The sequence below is a fragment of the Anabrus simplex genome, chromosome 1 (assembly GCF_040414725.1).
Source record: "Anabrus simplex isolate iqAnaSimp1 chromosome 1, ASM4041472v1, whole genome shotgun sequence".
Lineage (NCBI taxonomy): Eukaryota > Metazoa > Arthropoda > Insecta > Orthoptera > Tettigoniidae > Anabrus > Anabrus simplex.
The window spans coordinates 1,600,297,753-1,600,322,769 of NC_090265.1; the positions used below are offsets into that span (position 1 = coordinate 1,600,297,753).

The 25,017-nt window shown below is 37.0% G+C and overlaps 2 protein-coding genes across 6 annotated transcripts in view; one reads left to right on the plus strand and one right to left on the minus strand.

Moving 5' to 3' along the window:
• Positions 1-8,050, minus strand: part of LOC136858581 (pseudouridylate synthase TRUB1) — a 101,656-nt gene extending 93,606 nt beyond the window's left edge. The window contains exon 1 of one of the 3 annotated variants that reach the window (XM_067138243.2): positions 7,734-8,050. In XM_067138243.2, the coding sequence (XP_066994344.2) occupies positions 7,734-7,854 (121 nt within the window). In that variant the 5' untranslated portion in view covers positions 7,855-8,050. The remainder of the gene's footprint in view (positions 1-7,733) is intronic. The other 2 variants (XM_067138244.2, XM_067138245.2) reach the window with 2 other exon arrangements.
• A 502-nt stretch (positions 8,051-8,552) lies between these two features.
• Positions 8,553-25,017, plus strand: part of LOC136858582 (uncharacterized) — a 78,008-nt gene continuing 61,543 nt past the window's right edge. Inside the window, exons 1-2 of one of the 3 annotated variants that reach the window (XM_067138247.2) lie at positions 8,553-8,587; positions 9,269-10,707. In XM_067138247.2, coding sequence (XP_066994348.2) covers positions 9,288-10,628 — 1,341 coding nt within the window. In that variant the 5' untranslated portion in view covers positions 8,553-8,587; positions 9,269-9,287 and the 3' untranslated portion in view covers positions 10,629-10,707. Of the gene's footprint in view, positions 8,588-8,611; positions 9,028-9,268; positions 10,708-25,017 lie in introns of those variants that run through there. The other 2 variants (XM_067138248.2, XM_067138246.2) reach the window with 2 other exon arrangements.

The following is a 25,017-nucleotide window of genomic DNA, read 5'->3' on the forward strand; positions in this document are numbered from 1 at the left end:
CATACTGCTGGGTAGGCAACCCGCTGATTGGACTTGTCTTGCAGTTTGCTTATCTTCCCCTATTTTATTTTTCACCCCTTAGTGCCGAACTACCAATCAGATTTCATTCAAACCACTACATAATCCCTCTCAGATGTAATAAGAACAAACTGTGAAAATTTCAGCAAAATCGGTCCAGTAGTTTTTGAGTCTATTAGCTTCAAATATATCAACATCCAATTTTATATATATATATATATATAGATTAAATTTCTGATCATTTATGTCTTATACATTTTTACCGTACTGGCTATGATAACAGAGGTATTCACGAATTGGGATTTTTGTTGCTAAGTCCATATCAGCGCTGAATCATAATAAAATGGATAAACAGAATTTAATGAAAATAGGTATGTAAAGGAACTACAACATATGCTAAAAATAATTTTATAAGATGCCCTAATATCACACAGTCAGAAGAAAACTAAATGTGAAGGCCTACAATATAGAATGCTCATAAAATAGATCAACAACAACAACATTACATTGACCATTGCTTGTTGTGATGTGCTTTGTCTTCTGCTGCCACTCATCTCCGACAGATGGGATTACTACTGTGTACCAAGTATAAAAACCTGCCTGAATATTGATGGGAAGTAGCTGGGAAGTTAGATCTCTCTCTTCTTTAGCATACCATTTCTCGGCATACCTTCCAGAATTCTCACGAGACAGCCAGGGGGCTTACGTCAGCCACAAAGGCTAGGATATATAGACCAAGGTCAGGAACCACTCTTTGTAGTGTGATTGCTGCCTGGGAGACTCTTTACCTCGGATCGAGTAGGGATATTTTAGTCGCCTTGACAAAGAATACTGCAAAGTATTCGAAACGTTGGCAAACTGTACGTAACGTACAGAAAACAATAACATGGTTCAACCCGGAAAATAAACTAAATAATTCTACACACCATGGAAGCTTCAACTCTAAGATAGGCCATAAATAATTTTATTCACGCTGAGTGAAATGGTAGTTTAGGGGAAGGCCTAATATTGTATTCTCAAATATTTATGTTATTAGTGGTCGTATTGATAAATACTACATTAACTAAAGTTATATAGTATTAAATTACCGATCATTTATATCTGATACATTTTTACCGTACTAGCTATGATAACGGAGGTATTCACGAATTGGGATTTTTGTTGCTAAGTCCGTATCAGCGCCGAGTCACAAGAAAATGGGTAAACAGAATTTAATGAAAATAGGTATGTAAAGTCAGGGAATAAGGAACTTCAGTCTATGCTAAAAGTAACTTTATAAGATGCCCCAATACCACACACTCAAAAGAAAACTGAATGTGAAGACCTACAATATTGAAAGCTCATAAAATGATCAACAATAACATTACACTGACCATTGTTTGTTGTGATGTGCTTTGTCTTCTGCTGCCACTCATCTCTGACAGATGAGATTACTGCTGTGTACCAAGTATAACAACATGCCTGAATATCGGTGGGAAGTAGCTGGGAAGTTAGATCTCTCTCTTCTTTAGCATGCTATTTCTCTGGTTTATATGTTTTCTGATATTACTGGTACGTAATACAAGGGTTCATTATAGCATTCCAGCTATTCATTCCCTACTCTGAGGCACTGATTGGAATGAGCAGTGTGCACGTTTAATGGAATAATTGCAGAAGAGTGTTCGCAGCTGTCTGCGGCCTGGTCATTCTGGAACTAGAACTTTGGACTGTTAGATCGGCACCGCAATACTGTTCGTCAAGAGTGAGAAAATGTGCGGTTTTTCATTTGATCGAGTAATTTATATGATAACATTGCTTTTAATCGCTACATTCCTACTGACATCATTGTAATGACCTATGTTGACTTCAGTTGAGAAAACGACAAAGACAGTCTTTCTGAGAATTCTGTAGCAAAGCATGGGTACATCAGCTAGTTTTATAATATGCTCAATGCAGCATGCATCAATTCATTTGTTGTGTACTGTAATTTTTTCAAAGGAGGAGGAAATGGGAAACATATGCTCTGGTTTCAGTTGACAGTTAAGCTTTCTGAACAATTTGTTGCTCCTTGGTTGACAACAAGGTTGGAGAAACCAATTCCAAATCAACTCTGCAAGATGATCAGCCAGAGTCTTGGAATCAGAGAAAATCAGACAATCAATATGTCAATCAACAAACAATGATCTGCATTTAGGGTAGTCGCCCAGGTGGGCAGATTCCCTGTCTGTTGTTTTCCTAGCCTTTTCTTAAATGACTGAAAAGAATTTGGAAATTTATTGAATATCTCCCTTTGTAAATTATTCCAATCCCTAACTCCCCTAACTATAAACGAATATTTGCCCCAATTTGTTCTTTTGAATTCCAACCTTATCTTCATATTGTGATCCTTCCTACTTTTAGAAACACCACTCAAACTTATTTGTCTAGTAATATCATTCCATAGACATGATGCTGTATAGACTTTTGGGCTTATGCCGTGTCAAGAAAATAAGGTGAAATTCTTAACGTTTCACAGAAAACTGTGCTCTGCGTCCTCAGAAGAAATCTCGACTGACCACGAGAAAGGCTTCTTAAACAATGACCCTTTGAAATTTTGAACGTTATACTAGAAGTGGAAATGGTACGTCCATTCACCACCATTCACCAGACGAAACTATCTTTACATCGGTCTGTTTTTACACCAACTTTGCTTTACAGGAGCGAAAGCTGGGTGGACTCAGGATATCTTATTCATAAGTTAGAAGTAACAGACATGAAAGTAACGAGAATGATTGCTGGTACACACAGGTGGGAACAACGGCAGGAGGGTACTCGGAATGAGGAGATAAAGGCTAATTTAGAAATTAATTCGATGGATGAAGCTGTACGCATAAACCGGCTTCGGTGGTGGGGTCATGTGAGGCGAATGGAGAAGGATAGGTTACCTAGGAGAATAATGGACTCTGTTATGGAGGGTAAGAGAAGTAGAGGTAGACCAAGACGACAATGGTTAGACTCAGTTTCTAATGATTTAAAGATAAGCAGTATAGAACTAAATGAGGCCACAGCACTAGTTGCAAATAGAGGATTGTGGCGATGTTTAGCAAAATCACAGAGGCTTGCAGACTGAACGCTGAAAGGCATAACAGTCTATAATGATAATGTATGTATGTATGTTGGGAATAGGCGGGTGAACAATAAAAACATACTAGTGTTATTTAATACATGCCACCGAGTCAAGCAACTCGTCCACTTTCTCCCATGTCTTCCCAGTCCAAACTTTGCAACATTTTTATATTGCTACTTTGTTGGAAATCACCCAGAACATCTGACATCAAGGCCTATGAAAAGAGAAAGGATTGCAGCAAGATGCATGATTTGTAAACGTGCAATTTGCGGCAAGCAATGGAAAAAAATTTGGCCAAACTGTGAAGGCCGGTAAGATTAGTTGGAAATTCAACATAACTGAGTACAGTGGAACATGCCTAATTATTATGCTATGATCAGAAACTTTTGTTTAGTTAATTTTGTGCTCTTATTCTTCAGTTTCTGAAATTCTTTGTTTTATTTGTGTGTTTATTGATAGTGTGTGAATCCTGGTTTATGTAAATTCCTTTTTTTAAGTATTAATAATAACAAACCACACATAATTTGTGCATAAAGTTTGAACATTATAAATGAGTGCAAAGCGCTAGTACCGGTCTCTCATTGTGTACACTCGACAGCATAGTAGCAGCCACAAAGTTGGTCACATAGTTCACAGACACAGTTGGATTCGGGTTCATGGAAAAATTTTGACTTGCAGACTCTATGGTGGTAGTCATGTATTGCCAAAGAAGTGTCGCAAGTTCCAGTTCCCATTTGTCCATGCCTTATTCATCATGGCTTTTGTTATGTAAAACTCAGGCCAGATCTCCGTTCTTTTCATTTTTCTTTCTTTGAATAACTTCTCCAGTTTTCCACAGAACGAAGGGGAAATTTGATTCTTAGATCTTCAATTAAGAAGGGCTCCCCAGAGAGATCATATACTAGTCTTGAGTGTAAGTATCTTGACACATCAAGGATTGCCTTTAAAAAATGCGCCTTGTCCATTTCCATTGAAATCAGGTCATTCTTAATTTTTCCCAGATAATCTCTATCCCACAAGTAAGAATAGGGATTATTTTTGCCTTGAATAATGTCATTGCAGTCTTCAAGGACAGTCTGCTTATTTTGATGTCGTAGATTACCTTAGTTGCTACTGCTACTCTCAGTCTTAGTATTTGTAAATAGTTTTTATGTTTATTAGATGTACATTTGCTTTTTTGTCCATTTGACACACTGCTGTTTTTTTGTTTTTTTTTTCGCTATTTGCTTTCCGTCTCACCGATGCAGATAGGTCTTTTGGCGACGATGGGACAGGAAAGGCCTAGGAATGGGAAGGAAGCAGCCGTGGCCTTGATTAAGGTACAGCCTCAGCATTTGCCTGGTGTGAAAATGGGAAACCATGGAAAACCACCTTCAGGGCTGCTGACAGTGGGGTTCGAACCCACTATCTCCCGGATGCGAGCTCACAGCTGTGTGCCACTAACTGCATGGCCAACTCGCTTGGTAACCACTGTTTTCATATTTTGTGGATTTTTTTTTTTGCCTAAATTAGATCCAGACTTTTTATTGTAGACATTCTTACAATGAAACTGTTTAAATTGTTGAGTGTGAAGTGGCATTATGAAACTGAAATTTACAAATGGGTTTATGTAAAAAATTATATGAGAAGAAAAGCCATGCAAATGAAAGATGGGATTAAATGGAAGTTGTAATGATCATGAAATTATTTGTACTGTATTCTCTTGAATTTTCTCCTTCCTAGGAGATGATAATTATAATTATGCTAGCTGAAACAATTTTTCTTCTTCTTTCAGTTGTTCAATTTCCTTGCAAAATAAAATGATTGAATTCAATGCAAATGCTATAGTTCTAGAGTATAACGCCCACCAAAACATCTTCAAAATGTATGGACTAACTAAAGCGATATTTATAAACGTGTTACTGTCAGGGTTAATGCCCCAATCCAGATGAAGCTGCATAATGGGAAATGATGATGATGATTAATTCAAGGTTTTGCAGCGCGTGAGATTTGTAATGATCTTAAGGCCATGGGCCAAAGCGGACAGAGCTCCCCACCTAAAAATATACCAGGAACTTCTCCCCACTTAACCTTCCTGGATCTTATCTTCTAACCTTAACCCAAGATCGATCGAGGGGGGAGCGCAGCGCTAACAAAAGATTTTATGTGGCCACTGCTTGCTTTTCTTTTGTTCTGCTGACGTGTGCTGCTATCTAACTGACCGGTGATATGTCAACAATCGAATAGTGCTGTTAACAGCTGCCAAGTTGTCATCAGAGTGACCTAGACTGCTTATTTGTGAAGTCGTGAGCGCTGCGCTAACACCTCGACCGATGGTGTCCGTTTGAATTCTAAGTAATGTTGTGTCGTGATTACTGAATTAGAAGAATTCGAGTAGATGTTTTGTGTTCACTGTTTGCTATTTCAGTGCACGTGAAGTTACATGTAGTATTCATCAGGAACTATGGATCATTCAGATGCTCAGGTAATCCAGTAGCTGTTGGAAGAATCTGATAATGACACTGAAATAGGCTCATCTCAAGAGTTGAATGATTCAGTTGATTCAGACACAGAGCAGTCAAATAACAGTGACCATGATAGTGGAAGTGAACAATCTGCCGGTGATGAGCAGGAAATAACAGAACCTCGAGTGGAGTATATAAGTAAGGACCGACTGACCGTTTGGTATGCTCATACAGCACGCCAACAAGTATGTAGGAAGAGCAGAAATATAGTTATTCATCCACCGGAAGTCAAAGGAGAAATTGCAAAAAACGCTAGCACTGTTCTCGATGCATGAAAAATATTTTTCCCTGGTGAAGTGATTGAAGAAATTACAGCATACACAAACGATTGCCTTCATAAAATTCGAAGTAACTACAGCAGGAAAAGTGATGTTATAGATACAAATCCTGATGAAATAAGGGCAGTTCCAAGTCTCTTGTATTTAGCAGGCATGCAAAAATCGTCACACCAGATTGTGGAGGATTTATAGGGTAAGGATGGGACTGCTCCAGAATATTTTTGACTTACAATGACTTACCGAAGATTTCTGTTACTGTTGCTAGGTCTTCGTTTTGATGATGCACGGACAAGGTTGACAAGGCAAGCACTTGATAGACTAGCCCCGATCAGAAATGTGTTTGAAGGTTTCGTAGCAAGATGTGTGAACAGCTACAGCATTTCTGAATACGCTACAGTTGACAAAATGCTTGAATCATTTCGTGGTAGATGTGCATTTAGACAGTTCATGGCAAGGAAGCCAGCCAAATATGGCATAATAAGGCATTATGACTTACGTTACTTTGGGTTTTGAGGCCAAATGTGATAAAAATAAATTAAAGTGCTCCATAAGATGACAAAAGAATACAAATAGAAACTTCCTAGCAAGATAATTTCCAATTGATATACATAAGAAGGACGGAAGCTTCTTTTTCATTAGCGTGAGTGCCACGCTAACACCTCGACCGATGATGTGACGTTACTAAGATCGACCGATGTTGGGTTAATTATGTTATGTATTCAGACTTAAAGAAATGTTCCTCAACTGCTACCCTCTGAGGATCTCTTTAACTGATATCTTCATTCTTCTGATATCAGTGATGGAGATGATGACAATTTTAAATGGAGATGATGACAATTTTAAATCCTTCAAATATCAACCAATCAATCAAGCAATGAATGAATGAATCATTTTTTTTAAAAGAAAACTGTTAGGTTCTTCAGTCTGTCAAAACTAATTTATGAATAGGCCCTAAATAGAAATTATAAAATACCTGAAAATGAAAACATAGGCCTATAACAGATTCTACCTGAAAAAGAAACAACTTACTTAAATGACAATCAACCAATCAATCTTTCTGAGAAAGTGGAATGTGCAATAGAGTATCAATGGGGCATCAAGATGGATGGCAACAACAGTGATCTTTAAAAGGATATTTTCTTTTGATTCAACTGACTGCAGGGGCATTATCCATTCAAGACATCAGTGACTGGGAAAGCAAAACCTGGCAAAACCCATAGCATGGTATGGGTGTTAAACATGGAGAATATTTGGCCCAGAAAGAGATAATTATTGTTTTAAGGGGGGAAATATCGAGATCATAACCAAAGAAAGAGAAGGAATTGAAATGTGGTAGGCCTATTACAGTAAAATACTAAGAGTGAGGTGGGTAGATCAGATCGTAAAAGGAGACGGCGAATCAAGTTGGTGAGACTACAACGATTTGGTAAAATTTACCCATAAGAAGAGATAGATTGGTGGATCACAACATGAGACATAACACTGCTGACGTAGTTTTACAGGTGAGTGTGCGAGTTACGAACAGAATGACATCATGACTTTACTACTGTGTGAAGAACGGATGAGTGTAGATGAGGTTACAACAGATAGGCCTACGTAGAGTAGCAAAACTTGGTTCACTATAGGGTGGCTGCATCAAAGCAGTCCAAGCGTTTAATGTAATTACTAAAACATCGATAACACAAACATCGTAAAGTCTACGTTTGATCCTCCGACCTGAGATTTCCTTTAATTTCCACTCTCCTACAGATAATTCTAAGAGACAAATGCATTCCTTTCCAAAATAATTTATGGTATAATGAACGCCAACCTCTAACAATCCGACTACACTTCAAATTTTCAACAGACCCCTTAAAAGTATCTTCTTCAATTTTTCAAGCACTTCAACGGAAGTCATATTCTTCACTTTGTTTACAGCAAACACTCCTTTAGAGAGCAATGACCGTAAATAGGTATTATTATTCAACATCGCATCATCCCATAATCAAAGAGAATGGGTGCTCATAACCACACTTCTGATTAATAGGCTACCACGAAATCCTAACCAAAAGTGAACGTCGCAATACAATTCCTGCGCCTGTCTTTGTATAATATATAATTTGTAAAATTTAGCGTAGAGGCAGTTTAATAAGGATTTAAAGTAGATGTGGGGTTTATTTTTTCAAAATGCAATCGATTTCATTCACTGTAAATCTCATACTCGAATCGAGTATGGTATAAATTCGGTGATACAACGTTGCCATTTCTTCTCAAGCACTGGATGATTAACCGGTGCTCGCAGGCCGCGAAAGAGAGAATATTTATGTTGAATTGTACCTAAATGAACACACATGGACGAAAATTCGGTACGTAGGAAGAAAGGATATGAAAGAGGAAAGAGATAAATAGACCCCTACGGAGTCTACATGCTGTCTTATCTTTCCTTTCCTACCGTTTCTATAGCTTCATATTATACAAATTTCAAAATATTCTATAGGGGGTTCGTGTGGGACAAGAAATTCTACAGACTAATTGTATTATATTTAAAATAATTTAATCCAAATTATAGTATTGCTGCTCAAAGTCAGTATTGATCTTTCTCCTTCCTGAACGATCTTTGAAATGACTTGGCAATGTTGGATGAATAAAATAGGATGAAGTTATAAGACGGATGCATTAGTCGGAAAAGGAAGACAATAGGACTTGGTGGCCTATCCAAAGAGGTTATTTCTCTTCTTTCAATTCAAATCTACCAACTTCAGAAATATTAGATTGCTGCAAAGTGTAGGGAAAACGGAGATTACGAGCATTACCATCTGCTCTGCAGTGTGTAGTGTACAGTGGTGATAATTAATGTTGCATGGTACCATTAGTATGGACAAGGACTATGTATACAGAATATCTTCATTAAGTTTTCTTGTGCATAGGAAGTGCAAGCAGGTGTTATCAGGGGATCATTAATGTGCTCATTCACATGAAGCTGACACTCCCCTTTCTCTTACAGTTTGTTGACCATAAATAAAAAATAAAAATACAGCTGATTTGTCGTGAGAATATGACAGTTGCTGTGCTTCAGTTTGTTTACATCAAGTAGGCTACTGGTCAGCATGCATCAAAGCTGCCGTCGAGGGTGCAATATAAGAATGCTCATTTTATAATATCTGTAAGTGGTGGTTTATTTTTCTTTGTATTCTGGATTTGATAAGGAAAGGTATCTGCTATCTGGGCGGCTACTCGAAATGCATATCACTGGTGACTGATGACGATATGGTCACCTCGGTTACTGGGCAGATGTCTCACAATTTGAGAGAAATATGCCTTATTATATGTGGAATGCTTTACTAGAATGACTCCGATTCTTGAAGTTCGAGATGGATTAATTTTGTATGTTGTTTGTTTTTCAGGTGGTTTGGAGATGCCAGAATGGGAAGAACAAGTGATGAAGAGGGTGAGACATCAACTAGAACATGCAAATCAGATGACATTGATGACAGGCCCTTGAAAAAGGCTAGGTATGTGTGGCAAATCAAGGGAAAGTATCATTTGAAGAAGCCCGAAGAAGAAAAAAACTCTCCTTTTCTCTCTAAAGCAAAAGGAAGTGAAGAATGTTCCCGAGTTGCAGCCAATCCATGTGCTCATGTTGATTACCAGGATCATATTCCTGAGTATGATTATCAGTTATTAGGAACAAATAAAGTTGAGGAAATGGATGTGAAATTAGATGAGAATATTAGGATATCTGCAAGAGAAGACAGTTCAGCATCCATGATAAATCCTGCTGGAAATAAGGTAAATTTGAATCATAGTTCACAGGATGTACCTGTTGCTACAAGAGCTGAAATCAGTAGATTTTTTCGCAGTCATGTTGCGAGCACTTTACTGCTTAGAAAATGGCAAGCTAGACAAGTAGCCCGATGCTTTGTTGATAATACCATCAACAGAGTTCTTGAAGACATGGGCTTTGTCCCTCTTCCTGTTGATGCTGATGACATAGTGGATGAAGAATTTCCAATGACAGAAAGTGAGAATGATGATGGTTTGGAAGATGAGGCAGTTCTTATGGCTATCCATAGTCATGGTTTGCAGAGAAATGAAGGAGAACCTAGTGGATCATCTGGCGGAAATTTGAAGGAACATGAGGTAAGGGAAGCAGAACAGCCAGTGGTTAATTACTTTTGCAAAGGAAATAGCATTGGTGCTAGTCATTGTGCATGCTCTCTTACACAGAGAGTAACTGATACTGTTGAGAGTCTCGATCCATTTCATCAAAGACCTGTCAACAGATTATGGGATCAAATACAGCTTGACACAGACAGGTACCAGGAATTGGAGAACATGAGTCATCAGTTAGTTGATGAGCTTAAGACTACTGGGAATGTAATGAATAGGTGGTGTAGTGATGGTGGCCTGTTTAATGCACTTGTTCACAGTGAGAGTAGTTCTGATAGTGACAGTAAAGGTTATGAAGAAGATTGTTCTTGCGATACTAAACAGAATAGTCTGATTAGGACAGAAGATGATGGTGAAATAATACCAGTTGCAAGAATCAAGGGAATGATTGTACAAGAACCAAAAACTGTGTCAGAATCATTATCAAGTGATTCTCTTGTTGAGGTTAAAATAGAAGAAAAAACTTCATCTTCATCATCACCATCATCATCATCATCATCATCATTAGAACACAATGACTTTTTAGATAAAGCTGTAGCTGTTGCAATTCAGAAAAAGGGATTAAGTACTTTCAGTTGTACTGATTATGGGTAAATGTTAATTGGCTGTAATAAATCATTAATTAATAATACATCTTGTAAAGTATGTATTATAAAATATAATTTTAAAGTTAGAGCTCGTACATATTTAGACGTGCTAGTGAAAACTGATAAAATGATAGGTCTAACCTCGCATGTTATATGAAGGGGAATATTATGATTTTAATGGTAGTAAGATTATAGATTTATGGAAAATTAAAATTTGCCAAAATTGGTGAATGGTGAAATATTTTACAGCCTGGATTGTTTTTGAACAGTTCAGTGAACTCTTGTCAAAAATGGTAGCATGTTTGCACTAACATGTATTAGTATTTACTTCTTATTTCATTCGTCCCTCCTGTCATCAAAATATTGAGTAAGTTCTGTTTATTTTTAAAATAGTAATTTATCAGTATTTTCATTCTGGTATCAAAATTGCTACTAGCCTGCCTGGTGGCCATGATCGTTAAGGCGTGAAGTCAGTATGATCCGACATCATGATTAGTCAGTTTGAGTTCTGTTGGTAAAAAAAAAGAAATTCACCATCAGAATGATGTCCAGCAGGGTAGGTAGTCCTCTCAGTTTTAATTACTGCGTTGGTGGGGTGAAAGTTCCCTTTGGGGATCATTGTAAATACCTAGGCCTTAATGTACGGAAAGATCTTCATTGGGTAATCACATAAATATGATTGTAAATAAAGGGTACTGATCTCTTCACAGGGTTATGAGGGTATTTAGGGGTTGTAGTAAGGATGTAAAGGATAGAATGTAAGTCTCCGGGAAGACCCCAACTAGAGTATTGTTCCAGTGTATGGGACCCTCACCAGGATTACTTGATGCAAGAACTGGAAAAAATCCAAAGAAAAGCAGCTTGATTTGTTCTGGGCGATTTCTGACAAAAGAGTAGCGTTAAAAAATGTTGCAAAGTTTGGGCTGGAAAGACTTGGGAGAAATGAGACGAGCTGCTCGACTAAATGGAATGTTATTGTATTGAATAGGTGGTATTTAACAAAATTATAAGAATTTGTATCATAAGTGGAATGTTACGAGCTGTGAGTGGAGAGATGGCGTGGGAGGACATCAGTAGACGAATAAGTTTGAGTGGTAGCTTTAAAAGTAGGGAAGACCACAATATGAAGATATAGTTGGAATTCAAGAAGACAAATTGGGGCAAATATTCGTTTATAGGAAGGGAAGTTAGGGATTGGAATAACTTACCAAGGAAGATATTCAATAAATTTCTAATTTCTTTGCGATCATTTAAGAAAAGGCTAGGAAAACAACAGACAGGAAATCTGCCACCTGGGCGACTGCCCTAAATGCAGATCAGTAGTGATTGATTGATTGATTGATTGATTGATTGATTGATTGATTGATTGATTGATTGATTGATGGTGGTATACAATTTATAATCACTAGATTGTATCCCAAAAGCCTGAATTCAGTTCTAAACATCTCCGCAGTGTTCATATAGAGTGAAGACATATAATACTGTTGATGGTGATTTGTCTGTTGGATGGGGACGTAGAGCTGTGAGCAGACCCCTTTGTGCTATTTCACAGGAGTAGGCCATGTGCTAACACCAAGTTTTACTCTCTCCCTCCCTAATATCACATCATTCATTTCATCTCACTATGACGTCAGGAAGGCCATCCTATCATAAAAGCTCGCTACAAAGATTCATCTCGTTTTATACCTGATCCCGTAGAGAAACAGGGCAAGGGTTGGCCCTGGCTACTAACCTAGATTGTAATAGTGTGCTGTCTTTCATTCAAAACTAATGGTCTAATGAGATCTATTCTACAGAATTTTTTTTTTAGTAATACTGATTTTAATTGCATTCTGGACAAAACTTTGCCTTCGCTTCTATTCAGTGTAGGCTGGTCACAGTGATGTAGTCCTATTCTACTTTTCACCTACATGGATTCTGACCTTTCAGATGTTACCTGAAGAACAACACAGCAGATGTCATCTGCAGTGATGGGGAAAGTACAAAATAAAAGTAATTGGGCTCAGTTACAGTTCTCTCTCTCCAGTTGTTCCACTCATGACTGAGTATCGTGACCCAAGGACTTTGTTGTTTCTTTTATAAGCTGATACCATTCTGTACGTACTTGCGTTTTCCGGACAGTAACTGTCCATGGTAAGTCCATGATCTCTCTTACTTGATCAACCCATCTTTTTGTGACCCGTCCTCGTGTCCTTGTGCCAGAAACTTTTTCTTGGACAATTAATTTTTCCGGGTTGTTATCCTCTCTTCTCATAATGTGACCAAAGAATTGCAGGATTCTCTGGTACACAACTTGGCGTAAACTTTCTTGTATTCCAATTTCCCGGATGACAGATGCCTGTCCACAGTATTCGCAACATCCTTCTCCAACACCACATTTCAAAGGCATTAATTCGGTTCCTGTCTTTTTAGCTTTTATGGTCCAAGTTTTGCATCCATACAGGAAGATCGAGAACACAAGCGAATGGACTAACCTTTTCACTGAATTACAATTACTAATTACTTTTTCAAAAAGTAATCAGTAAAATTACAATTGCCGTTACTTCACAGAGCAAGTCCTTAGGGAATCGTTGACATTTTTTTCACATGGGGATGGAATGATACCAAAGTTTGCAAGGAAAAAATACATTACTCCATTTTGTTTCTTTTGGCTATCATTAGAGCCCTGCACTGATGAGGATATCCGCGAAGTTGGTTTCTTGGTGGATACAAATTGTATGGCAGTGCGGATAATTTCGCTGATAATTTCTAAATAGTGACGTTTATTGATTTTCACTCAGGTATACTCTTTATTTTTGCTTATGTTTAGGCGACCCTTGACATTAGTAAGGGAGAATGGTGATATATAAAGAACCTTGAGACCATGAAGCCGTTAATCTGACCTAAGTCTAACTGGCTCCTACCCGCAATTAATGGATGGAAGGAACAAAGGACAATGTGCCAGTAGTTGTCACAAGAGAAAATCCCTCATAAACCTATGACTGTAGGGGTTCTGATGTCAGGTGTCAGGCCTATTGTATTATGTTAATAGATCTATCCGTTCAATACCTTGGGTGTAATATACTTTAGTTAAATATTTGCAATATCTGCGGATAACCATTTGTATATCTGCGCAGGGCTCTAGCTGTCATCACTAGGTGAAACTAATCAGATTTTCAAAATGATTGCTTCCAAGCAAAATTCGCATGTCACTTTCAAATTTCAGGATAATTAATTCAAAATATTTATTCAAATAGGGGATAGGAAATGCCTTAACCCCTTCACCGTCATGTTTCTTTCAGCTGAGTTCTTGACTTTGTAACCCCTATGGGTGGGGGCGGTAGAATAACATCTACGGTATCCTGTGCCTGTTGTAAAAGATGACTAAAAGGGAGACCAAGGACTCTCAACTTAAGGAGAGTGGGTTGGTGACTACGGTTCCGCTAGATGAGGCTGGTATGCTTCCACTTAGTTGTATCAGTGTGCTTGGCCAACTATTGTTCTTTCCCGACCTCAAAGGTATTGAGATTTTCAAAGCCTAAGATGTCTTTCGTTTTTATGCCCTTTGTGGCCCTTCCTTTTCTTTTGCTGACACCTTCACTTTTCGAAGTGTCGGACCTCCTCCATTTTTTTCCTTCTGATTAGTGTTAGCAGAGGATGGTTGCTCAGTTTTTCTGATTAGTGTGTATAGAGGATGGTTGCCCAATTCTACTTCCTCTTAAAACAGAGGATTTTAACCTAGTTGTACTTCCTCTTAAAACAAAAATTACCACCACCATCATCTTGACCACGTAATACACATTTATCTAAATTTTAACCAGCAATAACGACAACCTGTAAGTAAGTGAATGAGTGCACATCATATCCAGGAATTAAACCTCGGCACAATGCCTTGCAAGTGCTGGGGCTCCAAAGTTGCCAAGCTCTCGATGCAGTGAATGTCGATAACTAGAATGTAATGATTACTAAAATGTAACAATTACAATTTTTAATTTTTCAGAAGTAAATTATGAGTAAAAATGACATTTTGTCAAAAGTAATGGATACAAGTTAAAAATGACTAAACAAGTAATCATTACAAGTAATTCAATTACTTTTACTCAATTACTTCCCAACTCTGGTCATCTGGCGGCTGTTTATAAATGTTACCTGAAGAACAATGCAAATGCCAACAAGTTCACAAGGAAATCAAAATTATTATTATTAGTAAGAGACAAATATTTGCTCATTCTCCCCCCTAAAAATATTCCTGACCTTGCTGTTCATTCAAACACCTGGTAAGGTATCTACCACCTGGCCGAATGGCCTAAATGCAGATCAGTGGTGATTGATTATGACTGATACTAGACTATAATTTTTCATTTGCTTTTGCAATTTTGGTGATGCTCATCATATTTATCATCACTGCTTGTGATTACCATTTCATCACATGGCATAACTACTACTAGAGTAATATGTTTCAGGATGTCATTTTGTTTCTCTCTCTCTCTCCCCCTCCCTCCCTCCCTCCCTCCCTCCCTCCTAACCCCCCACCCCTTCTTTATCAGTGGCATATTTTGTCTTTCCTACTTGATCTCCCTTAGTCTACTTGTTTTCTTTCAATCCTCAGTTCATTTACCAGTGTACATCTGGATATTATGGAACAGCTGGCCATTGTTGCCTCCCTGATTAATGTACATTTTTGGCTTTAAGTAAGTATTGCAGATTTAAACATTGTTTGCGGCTGTTATTCAGTTACCTCTGTGTACATATGTACTGCAGGTATTACTGGTAACCTGTAATTGAAATTCTGATATATCTGAAGTATTGAGGTGAAGTTCAGTTTATTCAAAGAGTTCTATGAGTGAGTATGATGCCATTGGAGGATAGTATGTTGGTGCATATTGCATCACAGATAACATATACATAGGTAGAGAATTTCAAAGTTGATAGATCTAGTTGCAAGGATGGTTTAATATCCATAATTTACTTGCTCACAACGTGGTGCATATATGATCAGTGCTTCTGCTGTGAAATCTATGCCAGAAAGTAGATACAATGTATTTTAAATGATTTTAATTGAATTTAAATGGCCAGTCATTGACTTTGGATCTGTGCTCTTGTGCAGTGTTAGGAACTGCGTAAAGAATTAAGTAGGTATTTATGTTTATTTATAAGCAAATCCGTTTTTGTTGAGTATCAAGGTATACAGTTGAGTTGTCTGGATTAATTGTATTTTGTGATGCTGTTGGCATTTGGCATTAGAAGCCTATCATATTATCGTGTTCAACACTTGATTTTTGAGAATATAAAAATGATATAAATTATTTCACATTGTAATGGAACATTACATATATTTTGATAATGTGTTGTCAAGTTAACCTACAGTTAGTTGCTGGAATCTTTGGCTGTGTGGAAAAGTAAAAGAAACTGATGATTTTTACACCATTTTGTACTCATTCTACGGTCATGCTACTGCCTAAATGGAAAACGTTGCCTAAGTGTTCACAAACAATACATCGTATGCCTGACCACACTTCAACACAATGACTTTTGAACTGTGCATAGTCACGCTGACACAAGAAAGCGGATTGTCCCTCTGGCATGGCCACAGAACCCAGCAACTAACAGTATTTGTGTTGCTTTCCAGGAAACCATATCTGAAGTTGGAAAATCTCATTTTGTTTTGTTTATTTACTATGTTTATAGGAGATAAATTTGTGATCATTTTTATGAAAACCAGAAGCCTCTAGCTTAAAACCTGATCACTTTATGTAACATTGAAGTTTTAAGACAGAATTTATTAAATTTTGAGAAAATTGATTTTAAAATGAGGTACAGTACTCCAAAAATATATTAAGGATTTAAGGAAATATGACTGTTTCACTGGATAAATAAATATCAGCTTTGCGTATTCAAATAATTTTCATTAATTTTTAGGAGTTTTATTCTCTGGAAATTAAATATGTAAACATGTTCAGAATTAGAAAAAAGTGAAACAGGAAGTTTTAGTCTTGCAACATTGATATACTCAGTCTTAAGATATGCATAGAAGATTAGGATATAATAATAGTAGTAATGCTAATAATAATAATAATAATAATAATAATAATAATAATAATAATAATAATATTGGGTATTTTAATAGATTGTGCTGAAACTACACACAGGATATAATAATAGTAGTAATGCTAATAATAATAATAATAATAATAATAATATTGGGTATTTTAATAGATTGTGCTGAAACTACACACAGTCAGTAACCAATTAAGGAATTTCATTATTACTCTGTAGTATCTTGAAACAACAAAACTGAAGTATTGCTCATTTTTCTGGAATGTTCTTAATTATGTATGTCTTTTCCTTTTGCTCACGAAGTTGGGCTCGCTACTTGACCCAGGTTCAGCAGCACTAACATCGCCTGGCCACGGGACTACAAATCCCTTATTTCTGCTGTACAGCATTCTCGAATGTTGTTGAACAGATATTTCGTCCTTTCTTCAGTCGTGCCTTTTACTACCAACTTCTTAATTAGGTTTCAAGGGAGATTATCTGTTTTGCAAATCTTCAGAATTACAGTTGGACCTTCCAAATGTTGCTGGCACATAGTGGCCCCAGGCATATCCTTTTTCACAGTAAAATGATTGAAAGTGTTTTCTGAGGAACTTTTTACCTACCACGAGCAGTGAACATATGTTGCCAGTCATACATATTTACTGACAGCTCGCTATTTTTTTTTCCGATGGTGACGGTTTTATTAAATTTTGACTGAGAAGTGCTATCTTCAATAACCGAGGCAATATCTGTTAGAGAAGAAGTACGTGTCACACGGTACATCCTTTTCACGAGACCAAAAGCCCAATCGCAATTTTTTTTTGTATGACTCACTGGCAGAAAGGAAATTATTTCTTCATGTAAACCTGACATAACTTTCCACATGATGTTATCTTTAATTTGTAACTCTGTGACCAGGCTCCTGTGCAGGCCTTACCAGTTATAAAATATGAAGCCTAGAAGATGAAGTCTATAATTGTAACCATACATTGTCTTGATGCACAAGATGATTATTTCATATTTTGGTACAAGAACAATAGACTCGATCACGCGAACGAGACAGTTACTTTGAGAGGCCAGGCCATTTGAGAGGACAACCACCTGCTAAACACCATTTCCGTCTGCATCATTTGATTTTTCATTCCTTTGTTTTCTTAGGTTAACACAGTTTTTAGTTTCAATTATTATTTTAAATGAACACCTTTTCACTGAATTTTGTCACAGTGAGTTGTTTTTTGCTCCGCATATTGATGTAAATATTGTATATTTGTGCTAATTTTGTTTCTGTCTAGGCTCTCTTTTGTTTGTTTTTCATTTGCTCCTTCATTATGTTTTTTAGCATTTTTTCAACTTATATTATGTAAATTATTTCAAATCTCCCCTCATTTTTCACTGAAGATGGCTCAAACGAGCCGAAACATGTTTGAATTTGATTAGTCCGTCTAATGACGGAATATTTATTGTATTGAATTAGGAGGATACTCTCATTTTTCACCTTTGTAAACAAGAACGCAATGTAGAAACTTCATTGAAGAAACCATATCTAAAGTCACCAATGTTAAATTCGCATTGTGACTTACGGTATGGTTTTGTTAGATTACACAGCATGTTTCCAAGGTTATTTTGAAGAGTTTTCCATAGGATATCACTATCACTGCTTTCATCACGTAGTTCCAGGATCGGGCTAATGAGATGACATTCAAATATAAAAATTGATATTTCTAACCCTTCTAGGCTTTTTCCTTCATAGCATAAAATTTTGTTGAGCGATTTAAGGTATGGTTTCCTGGAGAGCATCACATATAGGTTTTCTGAGAGAGTTGTATGGTTATCTTGGCCTATATAGTTTGCATTTCTATTTACTGTATGTTGTTTTCATTTATCCTATTTCAAGGTATGCTGCTTTTTTTTCCAGTCATATCTTCCTTCAGCCCTCTCTTTACCAGGTGTATTCTTTTAGTTACCAAGGGTAGATATTGCCATCATCAGTGCCATGGTTGTGATGTAACATTACATTTGAGTAGTGATGTTGCATTCTTTGGTAATTCAAGAACTTTACAGTATATTGCTATTGCTAGCTGTTAAATACATTATGAAGTGAAAGTGAAATTTATAGCTTAATACTGCCATTGGCCTATATTTGTTGTGATACGAGTATAGATAAACAGCTCAGAAATAAATCATCAGTAGTTGTTCTTTTGTATAACCATTTCTGTTACAGTGAGTTTGTGACAAGAATATTATACACTGTGCTTTAGTCTTATTGTAACTATACTAAACATATTAAAGAATATAACATTTATAATGTATGGGTTATTTAATAGGAGAAAGATGTATATTGCATTTTATATCTTGCTCAGTATTTGTACCTAAATTTAAGTGGAGGAAAGTATATTTAAAGCAGGCTAAAGTCTATAAGGCTATAATTTTAGACAAGAAATGATTTTATAAATGTAGATTGATATGTGGGACTTTGATTAGCTTAACTTACCGTACTTTAGTGCAGTTAGCCTTAAGTTCAGTTTAGCCAGGCTGAATGGCTCAGATTTTTAGAGCATTGGCTTTCTGAGCCCAAGTTGGTAGGTTCAATTCCAGCTCAGTCTGGTGGTATTTGAAGGTGCTCAATCACGTCAGTCTCATGTCGGTAGATTTACTGGCACGTAAAAGAACTGCTGCGGGACTAAATTCCGGCACCTCGGTGTCTCCGAAGACCTTAAAAAAGTTGTTAGTGGGACGTAAAGCAAATAATAATAATAGTAGTAGTAGTAGTAGTAGTGGTAGTAGTAGTAAAACCTGTTTAGGTTAACTGCCTTTGATTCCAGTCAAACCTGGTCAAGATAGGCAGGTGTTCCATGTTACACAAAAAGTGCTTTAAAAATTACAAAATAAAATGGAGAAATTGATTTCTTCTCCACTATTACATGCTGATCAGAAATTGAAAGTAATAAACAGTTATATACTCATCCCTCATATACCCTTTTCAAACTATCGAACCAGAGAAAATTCTGAAAAAGTTCCCTGCTGATACAGACACACTAATATGAAGTACTCTTAAAGAAATTCTTCAAATACCTGCAGACATCCCTAATGGAATGGTTTATACTGAGAAAAAATGTAAGGGTTTGGCACTCTTCTACACCATTTGGGAAGCACATCTTCAGCACATTAACAACTGTATGGTCCTGTTAAGCTGAGTTGACGAATATATTCATGCTACAAGGAATATGAAAGAAGAAATAACTCTCTCACTACAATCCCTCAATTTCCTCCATCTGATAATTTGCATCATACTCGCTTAGAAATAACTGACTCCAGAAAAGTGAGAAGAGTACTGAGAGAAAGGACATTCGGCAAGTGGTGTAACTTTGCAGTAGAATATAAAAAGGTTTATGTATATACAATATACTCCTGCCAACTCCTGAGTTCGTGACCATCAAGGTTTGTCATTTAGCGAATGGCGTGAGGCAATTAAGATGACAGCAAACATTTCAGTTGTTAGATTGGTGCCAGGAAAATCTCTGCGATTCCCTTTATAGGTGCTGTTTCAAAGAGGTTGAAACTCTTGTGCATGTTCTGGGATCTTGTCCTCATATCTTCATGATATCTGCATGTTGATTGCAACAATGCTGAAAACCATGGTTTCGAGGTATTTGAAGAGGTTCATGGCTTGGCAGACTGTGGAAGCCACAAGAGAATCAAGAAGAGGACTATTTACTTACCGACAGTTCCTTACTAACAGAGATAAATACCAGCTAGACAACATTAGGAGAAATTTTTGCCATAAGGGGTTCATTAATAATTCTAAAAAAATCATTCTTACAGTTAGATTACTATCTAAATTTCTCAAGATTGTATCCATTTGTTTTCTAAAAATTCATGTAAGAGTATGATTTGTTGCAAAGCAGCCTCTGCACGAGAAGAAGTATTTCATAAATAAATAATAATGATAAAAAGCCTCCGTGGCTTAGACGGCAGTGTGCCGGCCTCTCACCACTGGATACCATGGTTCAAATCCCGGTCACTCCATGTGAGATTTGTACTGGACAAAGCGGAGGCAGGACAGGTTTTTCTCCGGGTACTCTGGTTTTCCCTGTCATCTTTCATTCCAGCAACACTTGCCACTATCATGTCATTTCATCTATCGGTCATTAATCATTGTCCCAGAGGAGTGCGACAGGCCTCGGCAGCCGGCACAATTCCTATCCTCGCCGCAAGTTGGGGGCTTCATTCATCCCATCCCTGACCTGGTCACTGACTGGAAAACGGGTTGTAGGTTTTCAGTAATAATAAAAAACAAGTAAGGATTTAAAAATTAAAATATTTTACTACACTACAGTATGAACACGTATTTATTACATAATCCAAGTCAAATTCAGCCTTAACGAACATGTCACTTTCTATATTACACCTTGGAAGTTCATTTTCCCTTGTCCAGTTCCTGCCAGGTTGGGGTGTTGATGGTACTTCTCCATCCGTGTCTCTCCTTCTACCACTCTTCGGTAATTGTGTATTCCAGTCCAGTCTTCTTTTTCTTGTACTGTTTTTGACAGAGTCCATCCATCTTAGTCTAGGTCTCCCTCTTGCCCTCTTTCCTTCTGTCTTAGCCTTCAACACTTGTTTTGGTATCCTTCTCTTCAGCATCCTCATAAACGTGTCAAAACCACCTCAATTTATTCTTCTCCATGCATCACTCAGTTTTTCTACCTCTAACTCTTTTCTAACTGTTCATACTCTGTCTCTCCTTGTCTTCCCTACCATACTCATCAGGAACTTCATGTCACTGGCCTGAATTTTACCCTCATTTTTTGCTGTCAAAGTAAGTAAGTAAGTAATTAGTCTTTATTCGTGGCGAAGTTAGGGCTCAAGGCCCTTTCTTACACTTAACTACAACATTTAAAATAATTAACATATATATATTTCTTAAATACAACATATCTTTTTTAAATAATATAGTACTAATAGCAAATGTGGAGATAAGAAATAATTGTAGAATGTACAAGATGACAATATAAATGAACATGATGATAATTTCAAAACTAACACTAGTAATAATAAAAGAAAGAAACACAGTAAAAACCCATAACTAGTAAATACATTTTTAATTTTTATGAAAATAAGCTCATTCATGCACTCATTCACACTAAGCACTTCGAACAAGTCAGCTAGAGGTATTCATCAAATGATTTCGGCAGTCGATCTTAAATCTCCTATGAGAACGTAAATCTCGAATGGTAGCAGGGAGGGTATTCCACAGCTTAGCGGCAGTGGCTACAAAGGAGTGGTTGTAAGTCCTGGAGTTACTGACAGATATTGTTAAACAGGAGCCAGATCGTGTATCGTGGTTATGATAGGAGGAAAGGTAATTAAAGTTTGATAAGAGATAATTCGGTACAATTGAGTTTAGAACCCCATGCAGAAGGGACAACATGTGGAGACTGCGACACTCATGAACACAAAGTCATGACAACTCCATATAATAAGAAGAAATGTGAGAATCATATCGCAGCTTAAATATAAATCGAATACAAGTGTTTAAACTCCATCGAGCATATTGTTACTGTCTTGAGTTATGTTCGTAAGTACAGTGTCGCAGTAGTCTAGAATTGGTAAGATTAGGGATTTTACCAGTTAGATGTTTTGGAAATATGGAAGAGTAGCATTTGAGAGGAAAAAGAGATTTCTGCACTTTACAGCATTTATTTGTCACTTGTTCAGTCCAGTCATCATCATTATCTAAAGGCTTTGCCTTGTCGCTGCAACCATTGATCTCTTCTCTCTGCGATCCTTTTCATCTCTCCATAACTTTGGCATCCCATCACTTCAACTTCCTCTTCAATCATCTTCTTCAGTGGTTTCCCTCTGCCTTTCTTTCCCATCACCTTGCCTTCGAACAAGTTCTTGATGAAGTCATAATGCCAGAGAATGTGACCGAAAACTGACGCTTTTCTCCTTTTTATCGTTATTAAGTGTTTCTGGGTGTTTATTTCTCTAAGCACTGCTTCATTAGTTTTCTTCTCAATCCAGCTAGTTCTTGTCATCTTCCTCCATAGCCACATTTCCACTGCCCCTAGTCGTTTCACGTCCTCCTTCAAGAGAGTCCATTCTTCACAGCCATATAGCAGCACACTCCAAATGAACGTTTTGATAAACAATTTCTTTTGTTCAGTATTTAAGGATTTATTAGTTAAGAGCTGCTTCTCCTCAAAGGCTTTCTTACACATGGAAATTCTTCTTTTCATTTCTACAGTGCATCTGTTGTCATCGGTAATAACTGATCCTAAGTAGCAGAACTTGTGCACCTGTTTTATTAAAATATTTCCAATTCTGAGCTGTGCCTCTGGCTTCATTTTAGATTTGCTTACAACCATAACATTAGTTTTATTTACATTATTGTTAAGTTGGAAATCTTTTAAGATGGATGTTAATTTGTTGAGCATGATCTGCATGTTCTTCTCATTGTCAGCCAGAAGTGCAATATCGTTGGCAAATCTAATACAGCGTACAGTTGTTCCATTTATTTTAATGCCAGGTGTTTTTGATTTAAAAATTTTCATGGCTTCTTCAATGTACAGATTAAATAGAAATGGTGATAAGGAACACCCCTGTCTTACTCCTTTCCTGATCCTCACCTTGCATACTTTATCATTACTTTCGATGTTTATTCTTTGATTGATGTAGAGGTTAAGTATTGCTTTTCTGTCTTTCCAGTCCAAATTAATGTCCTTCATAATTTTGAACAGTCTTTTCCACTGAACATTGTCAAAAGCTTTTTCCAGGTCTACAAAAGCTATATATGTATTTCTGTTAAGCTCTAGTCTTCTCTCCAAGTTGGTTTTAAGTGCTATAATAGCTACTCTCGTTCCTACTCCTTTCCTGAACCCAAACTGATCATCATCTAGATTCTGCTCAATTTTCATTTTGATTCTGTTTTTTAATATGCATGTGAATATTTTTGCTGCATGTGAAACAAGACTTAATATTCTGTCATTGGAGCATTCTGTTGAATCTCCTTTTTTGTGCAGAAGTACTGCTTTGCTTTCTACAAAATCCTCTGGTATAGCTCCGTTTTCATAGCAGTACCTGGTGATTTTGAAGAGTTCATCCTTCATCCTTTTTCCAGAGTTTTTCCAGTTCAGCAGGCAGTTTGTCTGGTCCAGGAGCCTTTTTCTTTTTCAGCTGTTGCAGTGCTGTTCGAATTCACTTCTCACTATGGGAGAACCTAGTTCATCTTGTGAAACCTGGTCTTGTTTTATGATGTACTCATCTACATTGTCAATTTCTTCTCCATTATATAGATCCTCCAAATACTCTTTCCATCTCATCTCATCTTCTATTAACAGACTTCCTTCCATATCTTTTATTACACTGGATTGTATTGTGTTCTTTTTACTTGATTGTATGCTCTGTCAACATTTCTGATTTTCATATCGTGTTCTATGCTTTTACAAATGTCATCCATCCATCTTTCTTTTGCCTCTCGGCACTTCTGTGTAACTTTTTTAGTTTCTTATAGTTTATCATTCCTTCTGGAGTATTTTTCCAGTGTTCTTTGTTTCTTTCCTGAATGAGATTTAGTATTTCTTCAGTCATCCAGTTCTTCCTGGGTTCAAGCGTCTTTTTTCCTAGCACTTCATCTGCTGCTGTTGTAAGTGAAGCTTTGACAGCGTCCCAATCTATTTCGTTGCAGTTGTTGTACATGATCGTATCTGTCTTTTCTTCGAATGCTACTTGTGTTAATGGATCATTTAACTTTTCTAGATTCCATTTCTTGCTTCTTGGTTTCCTAAACTTCTTCAGCCTAATTCGACATTTTGCTAATACTGGGACATGGTCGCTGTCGATGTCTAAGCCAGGATAGCTATGGCATGATGTTACCTGATTTCTATACCTTCTCTTAACTAGAATGTAGTCAGTTTGGTATCTGTTATTATCTCCAAAATCCTTCCATGTGTAACGTCTTCTATTAGGCATGTCAAATACAGTGTTCATTATGATCATGTCCTGTTCTTCACAGAAGTCCATCATACATTCTCCTCTATCATTTGTTCGTTCTAGACCGAATCTGCCAGCAACTTTTCTAGTAATATTGCTGCCAACCACAGCATTGAAGTCTCCCATTACGATTATGTTATCTTTGTCATTGTTTAGTTTAATTATATCTTCTATTTTATCATACATTTCCTCAACATTGTCGTCATGTCCAGTAGTAGGGAAGTATACCTGTATTATTACCATATCTGTTGGTTTGGCAGCTATTTTCACCATCATTATTCTATCAACAACATGATATGTGTTTAGCACGTTGTTTGCCCACTTCTTTCCTAATATTACAGCTACTCCATATTGTCCACCATTTTCATTTCCACTGTACACAATTCTGA